The 20,117-nt window shown below is 44.9% G+C and overlaps 2 protein-coding genes across 3 annotated transcripts in view; one reads left to right on the top strand and one right to left on the bottom strand.

Moving 5' to 3' along the window:
- The window catches only part of ANLN (anillin actin binding protein), a 28,414-nt gene extending 25,433 nt beyond the window's left edge, over positions 1-2,981 (top strand). For both annotated transcript variants that reach the window (XM_030502238.1, XM_030502246.1), the window contains 2 exons: positions 1,303-1,475; positions 1,591-2,981. In XM_030502238.1, coding sequence (XP_030358098.1) covers positions 1,303-1,475; positions 1,591-1,714 — 297 coding nt within the window. In that variant the 3' untranslated portion in view covers positions 1,715-2,981. The remainder of the gene's footprint in view (positions 1-1,302; positions 1,476-1,590) is intronic.
- A 2,402-nt stretch (positions 2,982-5,383) lies between these two features.
- The window catches only part of AOAH (acyloxyacyl hydrolase), a 70,951-nt gene continuing 56,217 nt past the window's right edge, over positions 5,384-20,117 (bottom strand). Inside the window, 6 exon segments of the mRNA XM_030499193.1 lie at positions 5,384-6,177; positions 11,669-11,745; positions 15,123-15,219; positions 16,735-16,794; positions 16,874-16,932; positions 18,524-18,696. Coding sequence (XP_030355053.1) covers positions 6,049-6,177; positions 11,669-11,745; positions 15,123-15,219; positions 16,735-16,794; positions 16,874-16,932; positions 18,524-18,696 — 595 coding nt within the window. The 3' untranslated portion in view covers positions 5,384-6,048.

Raw genomic sequence — 20,117 nt, forward strand, 5'->3', positions numbered from 1 at the left:
GGCAGAACACTTTCTTTCCCAAACTCTGTGGCAAACTCTGGTCCTTTTGGGTCTTTATGCCAATCCAGATGCCTGAGTTTAGTTTCTTCACTGCTAACAGAGGAAGACCATATGCTGATAGTTGACATTGCCAAAATATATCAATGTACTTTATTTTCCTGCCAGGAGAGAGGGGAAAATCTTTGCCTACTGTAATAGAAGATAGGCAAAAAAATTGAGTTAAGCAAGAAAAAGGTTCCCATTCTACTGTTGGCTGCAAGAAAGCAGCTCTGGTTTGTTTTCCAGTTCTGTTCTTGAAATCTTCTAAACTTATTTCACTATTATTCTGAGAGTCAGCTACGTTCTATTGATATACTATCGTCTACAGCAGTATTAAACTATCCTTATTAAATGCCTCCCTTACCCTTACTATATCTGTTCTAGCATGCAGAGCTAGATGTACCTCAGAAATATCAGTATTGGGCAATGATTGCTTTAAATTGTGAAATGCTTTTGTTAATAAATTCCCCATGGCTGTATATAGATCACCAACCCATTTCTTAATGCTCCTTGAAATGGAGCTATCCTTTTTCCTGTAACTTAGGTATTCTACCTATCTATGGAATAATATAGGGAACATGCCCAATAAATAGCAAGCTTTTCTTCAAGCCAAGTGCAGCTTGTGATGTTTCCCTGATGTGAGGGATTCTGTAGGTGTGAAGAATCGCAGCCAAGGTCTGTAACTAACTTTAGGCACACAGCTGAGCCTCTGTCTATAGTCAGCAGAAAGAGAGAATTGCCTTGAAATTGGAAATCCTCTTTGGAGGGGTCTAGCTTTGGTTACTGAGGGAGCTAAAGCAGCCAGACTTGGCACTTAAGGTGCCTTCCTTATTGCATGTTTGAAGACGAATCCCTATGCTTATAGGCTTTGACAAGAATGATGCAAGCATCCCTAAAGTGCTTGTTTTCTGTAGGCTTTGATAAGGTTTATTCTATCAGTTTGGATTTTATTATGAAATTGTCTTGAATTTGAGAGTTAAAGCTTTTTAAAAGAATCAAGAGAAAGGCAGATATATCTTTGTAGAGCCTTTGGTAAGGGATGGATTTGTTAGTTGCATAGTACGTGGCTGAGCAGGGCATGTTCCATTGCCTATTATCTTGCTTCTGCAATGGCTCTTAAACACCAAAAATGGAATCCCTTTTTTTGTATGCAGTAATTGATTTGGGGGGGTGTCACTTAATATGGCAAAAATTGTTCAAAGCACATATTATTCAGAATTACTCTTGGCTGCAGTATTCTTGACTGATGAACTTCACTTTCAGCATCCTTTGGGCCGGATAAACTTGGCTAACTGCACGAATCATCAGATTGAACCTGCCAACAGGGAGTTCTGTGCCCGTCCCAACACTTTTGAACTAATAACTGTCCGACCTCAGAGGGAAGATGACAGAGAGACTCTTGTCAGCCAATGCAGAGACACCCTCTGTGTTACAAAGTGAGTAGATAAAATGCTATTTAGTCTTCCGTGGATGATCAAATGACCTTTTTTGGAAGAACTAAGTAGAGGCAGAGAAAGACATACCTAATCCTTTGGGTTCTTTGCCTTTCAGGAACTGGCTGTCTGCTGATACTAAAGAAGAGCGTAACCTTTGGATGCAAAAGCTCAACCAAGTCCTTGTTGACCTTCGCATGTGGCAGCCTGATGCCTGCTACAAACCTATTGGAAAGCTTTAAACTCAGGAAGGGAAATACAAAGAAAATATGTACGTAAAACCTGCATGAACTACACAAAAAAAGGAAAAAGGAACTTAAATGGAAATGTGGGAAGTCTTCTGGGTCACTTAGGCTTTAAACTTCAGAGAGTATTTAACGTTATACAGGAGTATATTATGCAGTATTTTTATTTCACTTTTAAGAATTTTAAAGCTTTTTTTACTTCCTAACTTTTGAGCATGATGGAAGCAATTATCTGCTTGCTAAATGTGCTAAATAACTCCTTTTTTGGAAGTCTTTTTTAGCCAAATTCTTTAAACAACTAAATTATTGCAGGAAATCACACTTCAGGGCAGGAAGGGGGGCAAGCTAGTGAAAAAACAAGCTTCCTAGATAACTCAGCTCCCTGAAAGAAACAGTAGCTCGAAGTTTTCTAACAAGGATGATGCTGAAGAACATTTGATACTGGAGGGTTTGTTGAGGTGGTTTTTGTGATGATCAGGCACAGAAGTTATATTCTACAACGTGCATTATAGGTATTTCTTGCTTGCACAGTGTCCTTGCAGCCAGAACAAAAGCACATGCACAATATATTCATACTTCTTTTGCCATTTCTCCTACCAACTGGTATGGATAAGTGCATGGCATGTATACTATGTGGTTTACAGGTGTGGAATTATGTATGCAGTATATTGCACTTTGATAGAGATGAAAGGTCTTGATTATTTTTGTTAGGACTGCTATATTAAAAAAAAGAGAGAAAAATAATGTTAGGGTTGTATATGTCAGTATTTCCTGGGACTTATGGTTTGTACAAGTTCGAATTCTCCGTTTGACAACCAGGAGTAGGTTGTAAAAGTGCTTTCTCTTCATATACGACACTACAAAGCTGCTATGTACCAACTACTACTCTGCTGGCTTGAAAGTATGGCTCTTCCCCCTCACAGACATGTCGCTAAATGGAGATAAAAGCAGTACTTCAGAGCCATCCATAACATAACAAAACTTCTCAGTTAAAACTTACAATTTTCACAGCTTTTCACTGGGCTTAGTGAAATACCAGCTCATTATTCGCTATTGCAAAGGCAGTAGTGGAATACTTACAATTGCTATTGCTGTCATGTATTCACACTTGAAACACTAGATGCTGTTAGCTTATACTGTTTTCATCCTGCCACTTATGTAATGTCTTTTACATCTAGTTTTCTTTTTCTGATGTCTTTAAATATTCCCAACCTATGTATTGAGATCTATTTTATTCATTTAAAATAAAGGATAAAACACTTTCTCCCTTTTTCATCGTGTCATCTATGTATTTGAGATACCAGGTTGTAGGCTGAAGCAGAAAAGCTGGGCTCCAAACAATGTTTAAGAAAGGATTCTTCATTCAGAATGTGAAACTCAAACTACTAGTAGTAGATTTGGGAAGGAAATGTGATGCCTTGCGAGTACAACATGGACGGTGGATACAGGGTAGGCTGTCCACTTAAACTTCCATGTGGAATCTTCAAAGAGCCCAGACTGCATGAATTCAAATAGTTTCAGGTAGCTAGAGATGCTCAATACCTCAAAAATAGTTCCTAGGGTGTGATTTTAAACAAAATTTTCACTTTGAGAAAAGAGTTTATGAGCAGAATAACATAAAAACAACCCTTCCCACTGCGTTGGACCCAGCCAGTGACATAATCCCTCATGTACTCACTTGCTCTAACTGAAAGGCCCTTATAGACCATTCCTTCTACACATCTGCACTGCTCTAAAGTTTGAATTTCATGAAACATTGTTTAACTTCAACCAATCTAAGCACCAGGAGACATTTACAACTAATGGCATAGACCAGGATTCATAGCTTGTTCCTGCTTTATAATAATAAGCTTATTTGGAAGGATTTCTTTAAATATAGGACACGTATTTTTAGAGTGGTACTGGGAAGTGATTGATGGTTTGGGGTGCAGAAATTCAGCTCGTTTTTGCATTCTTTGAAATAGAATCACACAACACACACATTTAAAAATCAATTTCTAATTTCTTTTAAACTGATTGGACTCCTGACTGTCCTGTAGAATAGCTAAACATTTTGTAATCCTGAATAGTAAGTCAAAAGTGACTTAGGTATTTAAGTGGTTTGTGTTGGAAGGGACCTTAAAGCTCATTGAGCTCCAACCCCCTGCCACGGGCAGGGACACCTTCCACTAGAGCAGGTTGCTCCAAGCCCCTGTGTCCAACCTGGCCTTGAACACTGCCAGGGATGGGGCAGCCACAGCTTCTCTGGGAAAAGTCTGTGCCAGCGCCTCAGCACCCTCACAGGGAAGAGCTTCTGCCTCAGAGCTCATCTCAATCTCCCCTCTGGCAGGTTAAAGCCATTCCCCTTGGCCTGTCCCTACAGGTCCTTGTCCAAAGCCCCTCTCCAGCTTTCCTGGGGCCCCTTTAGGCACTAGGGAGATGTAGTGGTCATAAAAGCTGACAGCTTAATAGGCCCAAAATTCACCTCTTTCGTGCACAGTTACTCCATTAGTAAATCAAGCTCCTGCAGTGCTCTCCTCCAAGGTGTCAGAACATGCAGTGCTCAGTGTACCTTTGGCCCATGACAAGCCTGTTGTTTCCTGATGTCCCTAAGACACCCTTTGCCGAGCACAGAGCAATTACACTGGGCAGATCCAAGAGCTTTGCTTTGGCTTTCAGGTCATCTTTGGGAAGATGCCGTTCTAATTTTGTAAGAAAGCTTTTTTCTCTCATTGTTCACAAATTTAAGATGCTCACTAATAAGAAAGTCTATAAATGGAAAATGCTTTGCTCTGGGCAATGAAGCTTATTTTAGCTGAGGAAATTTCAGTCTTACTAGCTTGTAAAACTCCTAATTGGTGTTATTAAATCCCAACCTCAAATGAAACAATAATTTGCAATGAGATTGCTTGAAAATTGGGCTTCCAAACACATACTGTTCCCTTCCCCCTTTTAATTGCTACACTTCTGTATTTTGGCATAGAGGCAATTATCTGATATTCTCTAATTGTTGTCTGTGCTGTAGTTGGTCTATAGTAAAACCATGTGGATGCACTTGTTCCTTCTATCTACCTGTTGTTTTTAATGGAAGATAGGAAGCCTGAACAGGTAATAAAAAGTCCTTAGAGGTGTTCTACCTGGCCAGTGTGCATCGAGTGTTGTGCTGTTTGGTGGAGAGTCTTTGTATGGAAAGCAGGTAGGTGTCCTTATCCTTCTAATGCTAACTAGCCTTCCTCAGGCATGCCTCTGTGGAGCTGGAACACTTTCTTGGGAGAGTGGGTATTTTGTTAACGTTTAAACGCCTTGAATGAATTTGGGGCCTTATTAGTAAGTATTCAATTAAGGAATGTAATCCCTATTGGCTTCCTAGAGTAGGTGACATGAATATTTACTTATATGTTAGCAGTTGTCCCAAAGGAATTTCTATCTTCAAAGCCGCAGTGTTGACTGTATTGCCGTTCTGTGTTGTCTGAGCCCTTCATCACCACTAAGGTTGGGAGCAGGGGAGAGCTGCCTCTAATTTTATTGTATTTAGTTATTTTGCTATTGGATAAGCTTGTAAAAAACCTACTAGTGGCTCCCAACCTCCCAGTCTGTGTATGAAGCCAAGCAGGGAAGGGCTGTCCAGTGTCTTCAGTGATTCCTTGGGTCATACCTGCAAAAGCTACAGGACTGGGTATGTCATACTTTTGATTGATAGGAGGAAAAAGAGCAAAGGTTTATTAAAGGTTGAAAAGGCAACCTGTTTTAAATACACAAAGGGTTTGTCAGGTTACTGTCTCGTTAATGATGGGGGGAGGAAGAGAACTTGTGTTCAGCCTGCACTAACACTGCCATGCAAATCCAAATTCCAGCACCTTGTTATTCCTGGCGCATTTTAACAAGCAAATAGCAGCTAAATAATGTATTGACACTCAGGGCAATTCCATACAATGTATAGCAACATAATGAGCTCAGGGTTTTCCTCCCCACCTCTTCCTTTTGGGATCAGATTAACTGTTGAAACAGCACAAATGGAAAGCCCAGGAGTAAGTAACATTCTTCAGGGGAAAAAGATGAGGTAGGGTTAGAAGTTTGCTATGTATGGAATTAAAATCCTGTATGGATTTGCTAACCAGCACAACAAATGGTCCAGCTGGCAGGTATCCTTTGACTTTTATTTTTGCATAGCATAGCCTACTCGTGCAGGTGAGATACAGACTCAAAAGAATGCTGTTGTGTTATGTTCACTGCTACTGGCTCTGACAACTTGTCCCCCCCTTTTTTGTGTGTGTGTCTTTAACCGTCTGGTTTCGTGGCATGCACTGGGAAGCATCACCATAAACCGCATCAGAGCTCCGGCCCTTTGGAAGTCAGTGTCCGCCTTGATCTTTGAATATAGCTTCGATCTGGTCGTTGAATGGATTCTCCTTTCCAAGCACCTGAGGCCATTCCTGCAGTGCCTTCTGCCAGGTAATGCTTGTGCCGAGGGCTGCAGCAATCTGCAAACAGCACACATACTGTCAACTTCTTGTACCTCTACAATGCTGTTCTTCCCTGGCAGCATTTAGGAGACTTCACCACAAAGAAGACCCCCATGTACAGCAGTGTGATGGACCGTAACCTCTAATCAAAGAAGACACCCCATTCCAGCTGCTTGAGCAGGGGGAAATCCTTCTGAACAGTCAAAATAAGGTAAGGACTAAATATCTGCACCTCCCTGACCAGTCATTTGGTCAATAGTCTCCAACTGCTTCCTGATGCCTATGATGTCTGGCCCATAAATGTATATCCAAAAGCCCTAGAGCCTGATTTTATTGGTTTTTCTGCTCCCAAGCATTTTGAAAGTATTTTAAAAGCATCACTTGAATATAAGGTGTAAAACTCTTGCAAGCCCAAAGGAATTCATGCTTCTAAATGCCTCTGATACTTCTAGCGAATATTGTCGCTGTTATACTGTAGAGAAACCACAGGTGCTGAGGGAAAAGAAAGAGGCCCAATTATATCTAGGTTCAAAACTACCCAGCTCTGATGCTCTAAGTTTGTGCCTGCTGCTGATTGTCTTTAGAGCTTTGTTTTGCCCTAGAAGTTACGCACCAAAGAGAAACTGTATGTGCTGTATTGCCAGGGTTAAAAACATTGGGGCTGTAGCAGAAAGGGGAAGACACAACAGCCGGATTCTCCTTGATCCAAATTTTCACACCCTGCTAATGCATTTTGGTTTAGCTTCTGACCCACAATTACATTTTGCTTATATGGTAATATTTCAACCCTAAAACTCACTCCGACATTGATTGCAATTATGAGCCTTAAATAGGGCTAGTAAAGCCTGCCTTTGTTTTAAGGGCGGAGGTGGGCTTATGGAATCAAACTGAATGCTGTTGTTTGGAGTTTGGGAGCAGACTGGAGCCTTTGGGGAATTTTTAAATGCTTCTTTATAAGTAAGTCTTGTGCTTTGAAAGAAACCGAAATGATGGGCTGCGAGACAATAACTTTCTTCTATTCAGAGCTCATGTACACATTTGTGGGGTGGAAGCTCTTAGACTCTGGTCACTTGGGGTCTCGGTAAGCTCCTGGAGGGATTGGCACAGCAGAGACGGATAGGGGAGGTTGTGCAATAGGGTGTTTTCTCCTGGTCACAATTTCCAATGATGTGGCCAAACACGGTTATTCTAGGACACCCTATGGCTGTCGGAGGGGTCCATTCTGGCCTGGTAGTCTCCAAACCTCTTTCACAAGTCCCTAAGCCTCCATATATTTTGTAGCAGGGTAGGTTGGGTGTTTTGCTTGTTTATAAACCCTGCTATCTGTGCACAGTGCACCCTCTGCAAAGGTATATCACTGGAGGTGTGCTCTACAGTGTTCACACTCCTGGTGACTGCACTTGAAGGCTAAGACTGCCCTAAATTCTGCAGGTCCTGCTTGGACATCATTTCATGTGGTCCTGGTGACTTTGGTTATTCACTCTGGATAAGTAGTGTGGCACAGAGAAGAATTCATGATTCTGGAGGTCACTTATCTTATAGCTTGTTTTTGAATTCCAAAGCTCTTGTGCTCTGAGACCTGCTATAACTCACGTGGGTTTTGCAAGTAATTTTTTGTGAAGATGAAGTGATTCTTTCAAAAAGCAATATTACCCATTCCTCTTTGAACTCTGGATGACTGCCACTGGGAGGTAGCTGAGTTATTTCAGCAGCTTCTGGCTATCTGTTTTCTCCTGCTGCAGCCAACCGGTGATAGGCATGCTTCTCAGCAAAGTCAAGGGAGAAGCTAATCACACTCAAGCTGTGCTTTCCTGCCTGCACATCATCATTAAGAATCTTACAGGCATCTCAGGTTCCAGTTTGTGATGCTCAGGGCTTTCGTGTTCTCCCTGTTAGCTTCATAGAAGCAAGAAATGAAGCTGTTTATGCAGGATGCTGCTGAAATGCATGGCCCTGTCATCGAAGCCTGTTATAGAGAGAAGCGATGTCCTTGAGGCCATCTGGCATTCACAAGGACTTGCAGTGAAATGTTGTAGTAAGGAAGAGATGCTGAAAAAAAAATCCCTGGGCTCCTTCTATAGTCAATGGGAAGAGAAAGTCAGATTTCTTCCAAGGACAACCGAGCTGGACTTGGAGGTGTCTCAAAGGGAGCTCTAGAGGGAACTGAGGAGGACTGAGTGATGCACTTTGCGCTTAGGTGCCAAAAGTAAACGGTGTGAATTTCCTCCACCTGAGCTGGGTGTTATGGAAAAAAAACCTCATGGAGCCCTATTTTAGCTTTGAAACTGAAGAGGAATGCAGTTATAACAAGAATGAGTGTTTTGTTTGCAGCCTTCTGGTTTGCAACTTAATAAAAACATCCAGGAAACCCCCTTCCTCTCCAATACGGTTGCAGTGAGGAAATGTGGTTCTGGGCCAGGCTAAACAAATGAGCATCACTTCCTTCTTATTTTCTTTCCCTTCTCCTTGCAATGAGGAGTCTCAGTTAGGAAGGTTCAATTCCTTCCCATATCCCTTCTGCATGGCGGAACTGACTATTGGATATACCTGCTGGCATATGCTTCTGCCATGGTTATACCAGCAGATTAGTGTGTTTTAATTAAAGAGACCGCAGGTAAATGGCAGGTGAAATCCAGGGGACAACATCAGCCACTGGCTTATCCTGCCTGGGGATCACGGTACACTTCCAGCTCACCCTTGGCACTGTGGTTCTTGTGTCCCAAACTCCAAAGTCTCTCCACATCTGAAGGCAAGAGCTAAAATGTTAATGCTTTCCTCGGGGTGCTGCTGCTCGATGCAACAACTGGTGAATATTTGTCAAGTGCTTTGAGATCTTCAGGGAGGAAATTCAGCAGAAACACCCAGGCTGGGTCTTATCTGTTGTATTTGTTTGTCAAGCTGTACCTGAGGGGTGAGAATAGCTGCAGAGATTGAAGTAAGTGCCTCCCTTCACTTGACGAGCTGCACAGCATCAATCTTCTCCCACAAGGCATATATATGGTATGAAAGCTCTACCTGGCCAGAGGCATTCACTTTGGTAGAAAGTAGAACTTTGAAACTAGTCTGAGGAGTGAGTTGTCTATCATCTCTCTCAAGTGTACTCTTAAATATCACTCTCTGCTCTCACTTCCCCCTCTCTTTATTAAGAGAGCCACTCTTTCAGAGCAGAGTGCTACGTCTCTGTCCAAATAGTGGTATGTTGATAACAGACTCAGGGATACTAGCAGGAAAAGAAAAACGGATTTAAAGCAGTGGATGTTTGGATAAGGCTAATTAATAAATCCCAGGAGGGCAGTAACTCACTTGGAGTGAGGCATATCTACAGCTGGCGCCTTGGCTGTAAAGGAAAATGTACCTATAAAAGCATTAACATCATCTTCACAGCAGGAGGGCGAGATGAGAACCACTGCAGGATGCCAGGTCCAGGGGGAGTGAAATATGGCAGCTCTTGGCCTCATCTTGCAGCGCGGCACTTGGGGGCTGTGTGTAGGTGTGCAGCATCCTTCAGTGCCCTTTTGTCATTTGCTTTCGGCTTAGGCAGGATCCCTTAAAGATAAATACTTGCTGCCTTCAGCTCTACGTGCCTCCTTCCAGCTGCGGGTGGTATGAGGGATGTGGGCAAGAGCCTGGGTGAAACGCTGTGATCCATTGAGCTTGGCTTCCACAGCAGCCTGTTGATGGGGGTTATAAGAAGCCTCAGGCCAGCCTCAAGGTAAGACGTAAGAGTAATGCAGAGACCTTTTCTTCTTCGCTCCTGACTCTTGGTATCGCACAGATGGCAGGGTTGGGAATGGGGTTCATTTCATCACTGTTCTCACTCTTGTTTCGTTTGCCAAGTTTTCTCTAATTGCTTCCTTGAAAAAGGCCTGCAGCAGAAAGATCCAGACTGGCTTTCTCCACCTCCCCAGGCTGTGAGCTCACACTTTCATGCATCTATCTCCTGGCACTGTGTGGTAGTCAGGTAGGAATTTCTGCTATGAAGCAGTTCCTCTTTAAACACGAGGCTCTTTTGACTTGGCAAGGCTCAGCAAGCCACCGTGCTGCTCCAGCCGACCAGCATGGGTCTGAAAGATAGAACCTAAAGCACATCTTTTGCCTTTGAGCTTTCCCTGCAGGTCTTCCCTCGCTGAACTGACAGAAGAATCAAAGGCAAAGCTGCTGGCATGTTGGAATCCATCAGTGTTTGCAGTGCGTGCCCACTGAAGCGCTTCTCCACGGACTGCTCTTTCCCAGTGTGCAAGGCAGCAACACATCAGGTTATTTGGTGATGGGGGTGTGGGAGGCAATAGATGTGGGGTGTTGGCTCACATCATAACACCAGTCCATGAATTCACCCCGTGCAGCACTGCTGGTGGCTGGGCAGCGTGGTGGGGTTGGTTCAATTGCATGGCTTGGTTGTGATGGGATGGAAGAGCTTTCTCCGAACTGCCCTTGCCATGGCACAGAGCTGGTACCATGCACCACACAAACACCACTGAGGATTGGCACTGCTCCTTCTCCCAGCTGCCACCCAGACCTGTGTCCTTAGGCAGGGCAGGGATGTTGGGAGTGGAGCTGGCTGCTTGGAGTGTGCATTTCCCTCATAGCAGCAGGTAGCAAGATACTTCTGGACCCATTGCTAAGTAAATGGGATGGAGAGCAGCTGCTGCTGCTGGTGAGAGCTGTTGCTGCTACAGGCTGCACACAGGGTTTCAGCTTGTGCAAAGTTTTCCTCAGAGCAGAATGGGGGAGACCGGCTGCTGCTTTGCTTTGTGTATGGGTTCGAAATCTGAAGCTAGTGTATAGGAAACTAATCATCGGCTTTGCTTGTAGCTGCTGGCAGAACCTGCTCTCTCCGTGCCTCTTAGAGAGTTCAGAAAATTATAGTTTGAAGCGAATGTTGTAGAATCCCAGACTGGTTTGGGTTGGAAGGGACCTTAAAGCTCATTGAGCTCCAACCCCCTGCCACGGGCAGGGACACCTTCCACTAGAGCAGGTTGCTCCAAGCCCCTGTGTCCAACCTGGCCTTGAACACTGCCAGGGATGGGGCAGCCACAGCTTCTCTGGGAAAAGTCTGTGCCAGCGCCTCAGCACCCTCACAGGGAAGAGCTTCTGCCTCAGAGCTCATCTCAATCTCCCCTCGGGCAGGTTAAAGCCATTCCCCTTGGCCTGTCCCTACAGGCCCTTGTCCAAAGCCCCTCTCCAGGTTTCCTGGAGCCCCTTTAGGCACTGGAGCTGCTCTAAGGTCTCCCCTTCAGAAGCCTTCTCTTCTCCAGGCTGCCCCAGCCCAGCTCTCTCAGCCTGGCTCCAGAGCAGAGCTGCTCCAGCCCTCGCAGCAGCTCCGGGGCCTCCTCTGGCCTCGCTCCAGCAGCTCCACGTCCCTCTTGTGCTGTTGCCCCAGAGCTGGATCAGGACTGCAGGGGGGGTCTCCCTAGAGCAGAGTACAGGGGGAGAACGCCCCGACCCTGGTCCCTGCGGTGTGCTGACCACTTCCGCCTGCTCCCACTCATCTCCAGGGGTGGGTTTTTACCTGGCTGGGGTGGAAGCCATCAACTGGTTCGATCAGCTGCCAGGGCTCACCTCCCATCCTGCGCCACTTCTCAGCTGCTGCAAACAGTGTAAGCAGAGGGGTTATCACTGGTGAGCACACAGGCGCCTGCCCAGAGGCGTACCCACTTCCCTCACAGCCCCAGGCATGAAGATTATGATAATACATATAGAGTTGTCAGAGCCATACCCTGTGCAATCCCCTCTGCTCGGGGCAGTATTTAAGCCTTTATTGTTTGGTTTTTTCCTCTGTGATATTTATGCAAGGAAGTGCTTTGAACATAAGTGATCGTAAACCAGTTCACTTTCCCTCCCAAGCAAGATGGATGCTGTAGCAAGTAAAGCTGTAAATTGTTTAACACTGATTGAATACTTTTGCATTTCCCATTTCAGATGCATCTTCAGCAATGCAAAAAAATAGGGAGATAAAGAAAACAGTGCTTTTCAGAGACAGAGATGGCAGCACAATAGTCACATGGGCTGATGTCTGCAGGAATAGGCTGTCATTTTCACTTACTTCTGAGCAGCCTTTTTCAACTCCAACAAAATAACCTTTTGAATTACAGAAGCATGACAGTCAATGCAAATGATGCTGTGTGCTGTAAGCCCCAGAGCCATTAGAGAAGTAAAAATCTTTCTCTCTTCAAAAGGCCTGTGGAGTGATTAAGCACAGGACTAGTGGATGTGGCATTAACAGACTGTAAACTCAACAATTTCTTTTATAATGACAGATTAAGAATTCTTAATAGCATTATGCAGGCATCCTGTCAGGAGGAAAATGTTCTCTGTTCAAGCACCACAGTTTTGACATAGACTCACTGCTGTTGGATGGACCCTGTCAAAAAGTGATGTTTGGGTCCCCATACTAGCTCTGAATTCACAGAAGGGTGATATTCCCACTTTGCCTATAGAAACCTACTTGAGATGCTTTAGTCAATACCCAAAGTAACCTGTTTCAAGACACAGGGCTTGGAGCTTTGTTTCAAATGTTTCAAATGCTGGGCACAGCAGGTTCACCTCAGATTATACCATGGAGTGCACATATAGATGCACAGAGTGAGCTTGCCTAATTCCTTATATATGATATTATATGCTGAGTATGAGGCTGTGTGTTGTGTTTTACTTTGCAGAGGGATGGCTGTTCCAGTGCCATAAACAGCAGAGGAGTGAGTAAGAGAAGTAAGGCTTATATCGAGGTAGGTCAATTTAGACCCTTATACCTGACCTGCAAAAATCCTAGAGCAGTTGAGCAAATACCCATAAACTATGTCTAGAGTTTGTCTTAGAAGTGCCTATTGCCTTGGCTAGACTAGAGCTTGCTCCCATCCACACTGGGAAAAGGCTGAAACAACGACCCCATATCCTGTTTATTGCACCACTTGTTAAAGGACTCATTAAATTCTTCATCCAAAGTCAGCACAGAATGATGGAATGGTTTGAGCTGGAAGATTCCTTAAAGCTCATCCAACTCCAAGCCCCTGCCACGGGCAGGGACACCTTCCACTAGAGCAGGTTGCTCCAAGCCCCTGTGTCCAGCCTGGCCTTGAACACTGCCAGGGATGGGGCAGCCACAGCTTCTCTGGGCACCCTGTGCCAGCGCCTCAGCACCCAACACCTGAGCTTGACTGTCCACCTAAATCTCGAATCAATGCGAATATGCTCAATTTTACTCCAAGAAAGCTGGGAGCTGCTATGTATAGATATTCCTGGGCCAGCCTGAAATCAATGTACTCATCACAGTGTGCAACCACTGCTAAATATTTGATGTCTAGAGAGTTGAGGGGAGGATTTGTACTTGCTTCAGAAAGAGACCAGAAAAGTAGGTCAGCAGCCTCAGCTGCCTTTGGAGCACTCATGAAGTGACAGCTTTCCTTATGGCAAGCTCCAGTCACTGGCTCCAGAGCTTCAGGCAACTTTGCAAAGTGTCTTTCAGCACTGATGTTTGTATGTGCATGTGAAATGTTGTTTACCTCGTTCATTTAACGCAATGTAATCAAGAACAGCGAATTATATTAAGATGTTTCTTTACGTGAAAGCAAACAAATTACCTAAACTTAGTCATTTAACTTATTAAAGCAATTTGCCTACCCAGCAGGTAGTTCCATCCAAACCCTAATGACTTGCTAAATATTAAGTAGCTGAGGCAAAAGCTTCAAAGAGGCTCGGACACCCTGAAACTCTGTGCCGCAGTGTCGAACTTGATGGTGGAGCCCACCTCTCCGAGGTAAAGTTCTGAACAGAAAGACTCCCTCTCCCATGCTCCCTTCTTCACCTCCTCCTCTGGATGGTCTGTGTGAGACCCTTCCTGAACTGGGTCACGTAGAATAAAATCAGTTGGTGCATTTAGATTGGATTTGGCTGCAATGATCCTAGGTGCTTCAGCAGCTTTGTGCTTCCAAGCACAGCCAGGCACTGATGGGGAGAAGTGATAGAAAGGAATACTTTGAAGTATTGCCAGGGCACTTCTGTCCCTTCATGGCTCTGGGTTTAGCTGCCTGCATGCTGGGATTTAAAATATGGTCCCCAGGCAAAATGTTTCCAGGACCAACACAGAACTACCTCTCTATGTGAATATGAACTCAATCCCTCACCCCATGCTGATCCTATTTTCAAATAGGAAGAGCGAGTGTGTTTCTCCTTGCAATGGAGCTGGGCTGATGCTGAGTGATGCCTCAAGACGGACCCATGCACATCTTGCAAGGGAAATGGAGCTGAGAGGGATCAAGGGACAAGCTCGGTCCCCAGCCCCACAGGACACTGTCCACTCATGCTCACGGTAAGAAGATTTCTGGTTCTTTTGTGGGCTGTCTTTAAGTGTCAGTGCAGAAGGAAGTGATTTAGGTAATGAGCTTACCTAATGTCACTTTAGAGCACAAAAAGATGAGTTTTGTAAGCTTTTCAAGTCAAAAGTCACAGTAGCATGTGGGTGCTTAAGGAAGCATAGGAAAGAAGACAGGAGCTTTGAGAACAGTGAGTTAAGAGGTTGGCTCTGTTATTCAGGCAGGAAAACCATCCGAGAAAAGTCCTCCTTACCGAGGCACTGCTCATCCCAGAGGAGGCAATATGAAGTCAGGTCAGCGATGCAGTAAACTACAGCCCATGAAGACCACTTTCACCATTGCAGATATGCCATCTCCAGCCTCACCACCAACACCCCGTGCCACCCAGTGTGCTGCACAGCAGGGTTGTGGGTGCCAGCGGCGAGGAGCAGTGTGGAGGTTATGGTCCCTGGGCTGGTGGTGTGGTCATCCCAATGGGGGAAGGCAGGAGGTGGCATTAGGTGTCCCCCTTACCCCCAGCCCTGCCAGCAGGGTCACCAAGGCTGGCTGGCTCTGCTGCCCTCCTCCCAGTACAGAGCTAAACTAGGAGGAGCACCTCAGCAGCCTAACACTTGACTAAATGCTTTGTGAGGAAGTCAGGAAAAAAAAGCAACTTACTTTGTCTCAGTGGGAAATCCATGTAGAAAATATCAAAGTTGGCAAATTTCTCAGATCTTGCTATTTCTTTCAGGACATTGGAAAGTTGTAAAGCTCTCTGCAAAAATCAAGTGATTTAATGATGATTCATTGCTACTCACACTGCTTTGCATGGGTTCAGCTTTTGTCACTGATGTGCAGTCAGGAATATGAAAGCTAATGTTGCACTTTTAGCTGGAGGAAAGGAGGTGGAATGGGGTTCTTCATCATAATATAGACTTGCATAAGCACCACCAGCCCTTGGACTACCCAGTTCACCATGCAGTACATCACTGCAGGTTGCACTGAGGCCTCAGCTGAGGTAACAATACAGCATACGTCTCTAAGCCTGTATCAATATTCTGAATTGCTCTGTTTTGGAGGTCTTTTGATGAGTGTCAGCCCGGTCATTTTCATTGCTCTTAGAGAAAACTGAAGCTTCTACAGGAAAAATGCTTTCCTTTCCCATTATCCTTCCTGCTACTACATGGTGGGTGCTAATGCTTATCTATCCAGATTAAATCCTGCCCTTACTTTCAGCAGAATAAATTACCTCTATTGGACATCTAACTGAGTGATATATCCAGTGTGATTCCTACAGCTGTAACAGAGATCAGGATCTCCTAAATATTTAAATTGTGCCGTTTGGATAATAACATAGACAATTAGTTTCAGACAGGGGCTCAGAAAGAAGATTAATTCACACCCTGCAGACATATGCATTGCTCATGGACAGAGGTTACATGTTCTGGATTGTTGGTATGAATTTATAAGCTGCAATCCTGCAAAGATTTAAAGATGTGCTTAATTGCCTCTCTGAAGTCAAGAGAGACAGGCCACAAAAGGAAACACACATGTAAGCCTTGGTGAAATTAAGGCCATATATTTTGTTTAGTGAATGCAAACATTCATACAACTATGCACAGAGATGGCACCTTTGGCGATATTTGGTTACTGGGATTGCAGGGGGGTGCTGGGGTTAAAAACCAGCTTGTATTGTAAGGGAAGAAGTGGCTGCTATTCTGTGACATTCACATCCGCAGCCAGATTTGTAGGGTGAGTTTTAAGACATCTCTGTTCTGTCTGTTCCCATTCCCGCGCTGAGCCTGGATGCTCCTTGGTCACACCATCTGGCGATTAAGTCCACAGAGATGTGTCTGAGGCAGATTAGCACAACTCCTGAATGAAGATAGGGTAAGGCTCTTGCTCTAGGGGCCAACCCCCTCTGCCAGCAAAATCTATGCAGTTGGCTTTTCATACTCACAGGTATATGATTCACAAGCCTTTTCTTTCTTATCAGATATGTTTTCTCCCTAAAGAACATGAACTCATTTTTTTCTCAGGGAGATCACATCCTTTAAGAATGAATTTGGGCAGCTGAGAGGTTGGAAAGGGAATACATTCATGAGTCCATTAACCTCCCAGAGCCTCAGAGGCATTTGAAACGATGCGTACCAATGTTTCCCCATCTTCTCCCCACCTTTGGAAGGAAAAAGCATGCTGACATCTTGCCTTTGAGATATTAGGCTTATATCCTCCGGCACAGGGACAAGCTGGAAGAGCGTCTGTGCAAGAGGGCTTCGTTGGGACTCACCTCTGAGGTCAAGTTCCTGAGGGTCTCGTTGGGGGTCATCCAGCCCCTGCAGGGGCTCATCTGGGCAGGCACAAGGAGCAGGGCTTGAGCAGCAGGCCGAGGGGAAAGGGGGCTCATAAGCAACAGCCAAAGACCTTACCTGGAGGCAGTCGAGGAAAGAATACAGTTGACTGTATGTGATGTCCCTGTTCAGCTGCCCTGCAAAGCACAGAGAGGGAAACATCATGCGCCTGGTGGCCAAACGCAGGTCTGTCCATTCTCATGCATTAGTCCTCCCCCCGGTTGCCCTCCCACCACCAAATGCATCCCACTGATGCATCCTCCCTGCTAAAGGTACCCCTATCCCCACAGCCTAAGGGATGCTCCTGCATCCCTCTCCAGCCTGTCATGGGTGATCCATCTCGCACACAGGGTTAGTCATCACAGCCTGTGCCAGTGCCCAAAGCGCGTGACTGATATTGTACCCATTAACATGTCTCTCATCCTCTCAAGAAGTGCAGGGGTTGCAAAGCTGAAGGGAAGACTGGAGGTGCCTGTATGTGCTCTGAGTCTCGCATTTGCCTCAGGGAGGAACAATTTTGCTGTCAGGGAGGGAAGTGGATATGCTTGTGTGGGTGAGCAAACTCAAACACCAAGTCAAACACACAGCTGATTCTGTGCTATGCAATAGCCTGGCTTGTCAAGAAAATCACCCATTTTCTCCACCTTTTTTCCTTCTCAGCTACAACCAAGATGGAAATTGAACGGCCATTCAGTTCTTTGAGCGTGTAGCACACCGATCATCCCATCGGGCTTTGTTATTTTTGCAGTGCTGAAATAATGCAAAGTGTGATCTATGCTGAGTGAAACAGGCTCCTCAGGTCGCTTTGCAGTGGCTCCCTGATAGAGATGTGATTCCTGCCTATCTCATAGGTGCCCACCAGCAGTGGTATCAGCTGCCTGGGGAGCAAAAGATGGGGAGCTCAAAGATCTAATGTCACTCCCAGATATTGGGGATGTCCCAGACCTGTGTAGCCTAAAAGCATTGGGTGCTGGGATGGGTTATCAGGGGGACCAGGGATTCAGCAGAAGGCCAGACCTTCTGACTGGCATCCAAGTGGGGAAACCTGCTCACAACCCATCAGAGGATCTGCCAGAAGTGATCTCATGTTGCTTGGGATTAATTGGGTCCCTCTAAGGCAAATCAGCCCTTCTAAAAGATTTCCAACCATTCCCATAGCTAATCACTCCTGATTTGGCTTGTGCCAAAAAATGCTGATAATTAGATAACCAGTAGAACTGTCCCTGTGATAAACATGCACTCAAGGGAAGAAATGAGTTTAAGTGACTAAAAATAATTCTCACAGGCTCCCTGAAAGGGATGAGATGTTTCTTTTCTGTTTATCTGTTTTCATTGGTAGCAGTATAGTCCTTAATAGAGAAAAATATAACAAGGTATCAGAAACAGAAATGGAGACCTCAGACTTCCTGAAAAGAGGCAGGTACTTCTGAGGTGGGAGATAACCTATAGGAGATAACACAGAAGCTGTGGAGACAGTGGCAGTGATTGGGGAACCTTTGGCATACCATAGAATCTGCTGAAAGCTCTAGTACCAGGGGTTGCCAAAATCATGTGAAAATGTAATCTACCATTTTAATGACATGATTTAGCTTCTCTCTCTCTTTGCTGATGAGAACTGAGATGACAACAACTCTCCACTTGCTTAGATGCAAAAAGAGTCCTTTACCCAGCTACAAATAAGAACAGGGGCAGATAACCAGGAGACGCCTCCCAGCAGCTCATATTTACCTAGAGGATGGTATCTGTCGTGCAGGTTATCCCAGAGGAAGCGGCCATCCACCAAGCCTGTTAAAATCACGTGGCTGCCGTTTGGAAGACGGGTGTCCAGGTATCGCAGCGCTTGCAGCACGTTGGAGAGCATCTCTTTGGGTGTAGTCATGTAAGCCAGCGTGTCATTGTTCCTGCAAAAGAGGAGGATGTCAACAGCACATCGTGTCAGGTAACCAAAAGCACCATTTCCTTTGCTGCTCTTTCACATTGTTAGCTAAATAAGACCTTATCAAAATGATGCTATGTGTTTTAGTAGTCATTTGGCATTGTTATTGCCGAAAGTGGAAGTGATATAGAAACCTCCCTCAGTGTAACCCTTCTTCCTGCTGAAAACAGACAGATGTATCCCTTTTTTAGGAGTGGCCTCCTGTTGTGGCTTGACTCTGGTGGGTAGCTAAGCATCACACAGCCGCTTGCTTGCTTCCTCTCCCCCACAGTGAGATGAGGGAAGAGGAAAAGGAGAGTAAAAGCAAGAGAACTGGGGCTTTAAGACAAAACAACTAAATAAATGTTATTGTTCAATAAGTGAAGCAGAAGATATCGTTCAATAAGATATCGTTCAATAAGTAGAAGAGGGAAAGCAAGCAAAAAAAGTGATGCAAAGGCAATCACTCACCACCTCCCATAGGTAGACTAATGTCACAGTTCCCCAGCAAAAGATGGTTAAGGCCCCTAAAATCCCCCCCCTCTTCCTTTTTATTGCTGAACACTATGTTACATAGACTATCCCTAATATCCACCTCAAGTTTCAGCAGGAAAAGCATCCAATTGCCCTAAGGGAATGCACAGTGGTGCTGTATCTGGTTACGAGCCTCTGTGGTTCGGCTCTGAACCTTTTGCTGGTTCTGCTGCTCCATACACAGAGGTGCCCTACTGATGGGTGAAAGGAGGGCTTCTTCCCCCATGGGTTGCTGTGTGTAGCTTACATTCAACATGCTCTTTGATTATGTCAAGTAGAAATACCTAAGATAGCTTTGTCTTGCATGTGTCCTACCCCTCTTACTACAGCTCTGCAGGAGGGCAGATCACTGAGGGGTCTGGACAGACAAGGAGGAGATAAGATATTTAAGAGGGAGGATATATTTAAGACAAACTAGATCTCAGATATGTTCATTAGGGTACAGGAGCTCTGTTAGTGTCCCACATGGACCGAATGCCCATGTTTCGTGGCTCGTTGGAGGACCTGAACCTCTTCAAGCTCAAGTTTATTCTTCTCCTTTTGCATTTAGTAAGTGTTGCTGCACGGGGAGAAATAAAGTCCTGAAGTTCCATTCCCTGCAAGGATTTTGGATTCTTCAGCAGGCTGTTTTGCACACAAAATAATAATTGGATGAGCTCCCTGGACCCAGAAATTTATCTTAACGCAACGTGTTCTGCTGAAGCAGCTGAGAATTTCTGGTGAGGGAGAACTGAAAACCAGCATTAAGATGCAGGTTTATCCTTGTGACAGCCACCCAAGCATGGTACTTATGAGATAAGGCTCTGGTTTTGCCCTTAAATTACTTCATTTCGCCAGAAGGTGTTGCGGCACTTGATTTCCAAATACTGTTCT

This window comes from Strigops habroptila, chromosome 1, assembly GCF_004027225.2.
Source record: "Strigops habroptila isolate Jane chromosome 1, bStrHab1.2.pri, whole genome shotgun sequence".
In the NCBI taxonomy this organism is placed as follows: domain Eukaryota; kingdom Metazoa; phylum Chordata; class Aves; order Psittaciformes; family Psittacidae; genus Strigops; species Strigops habroptila.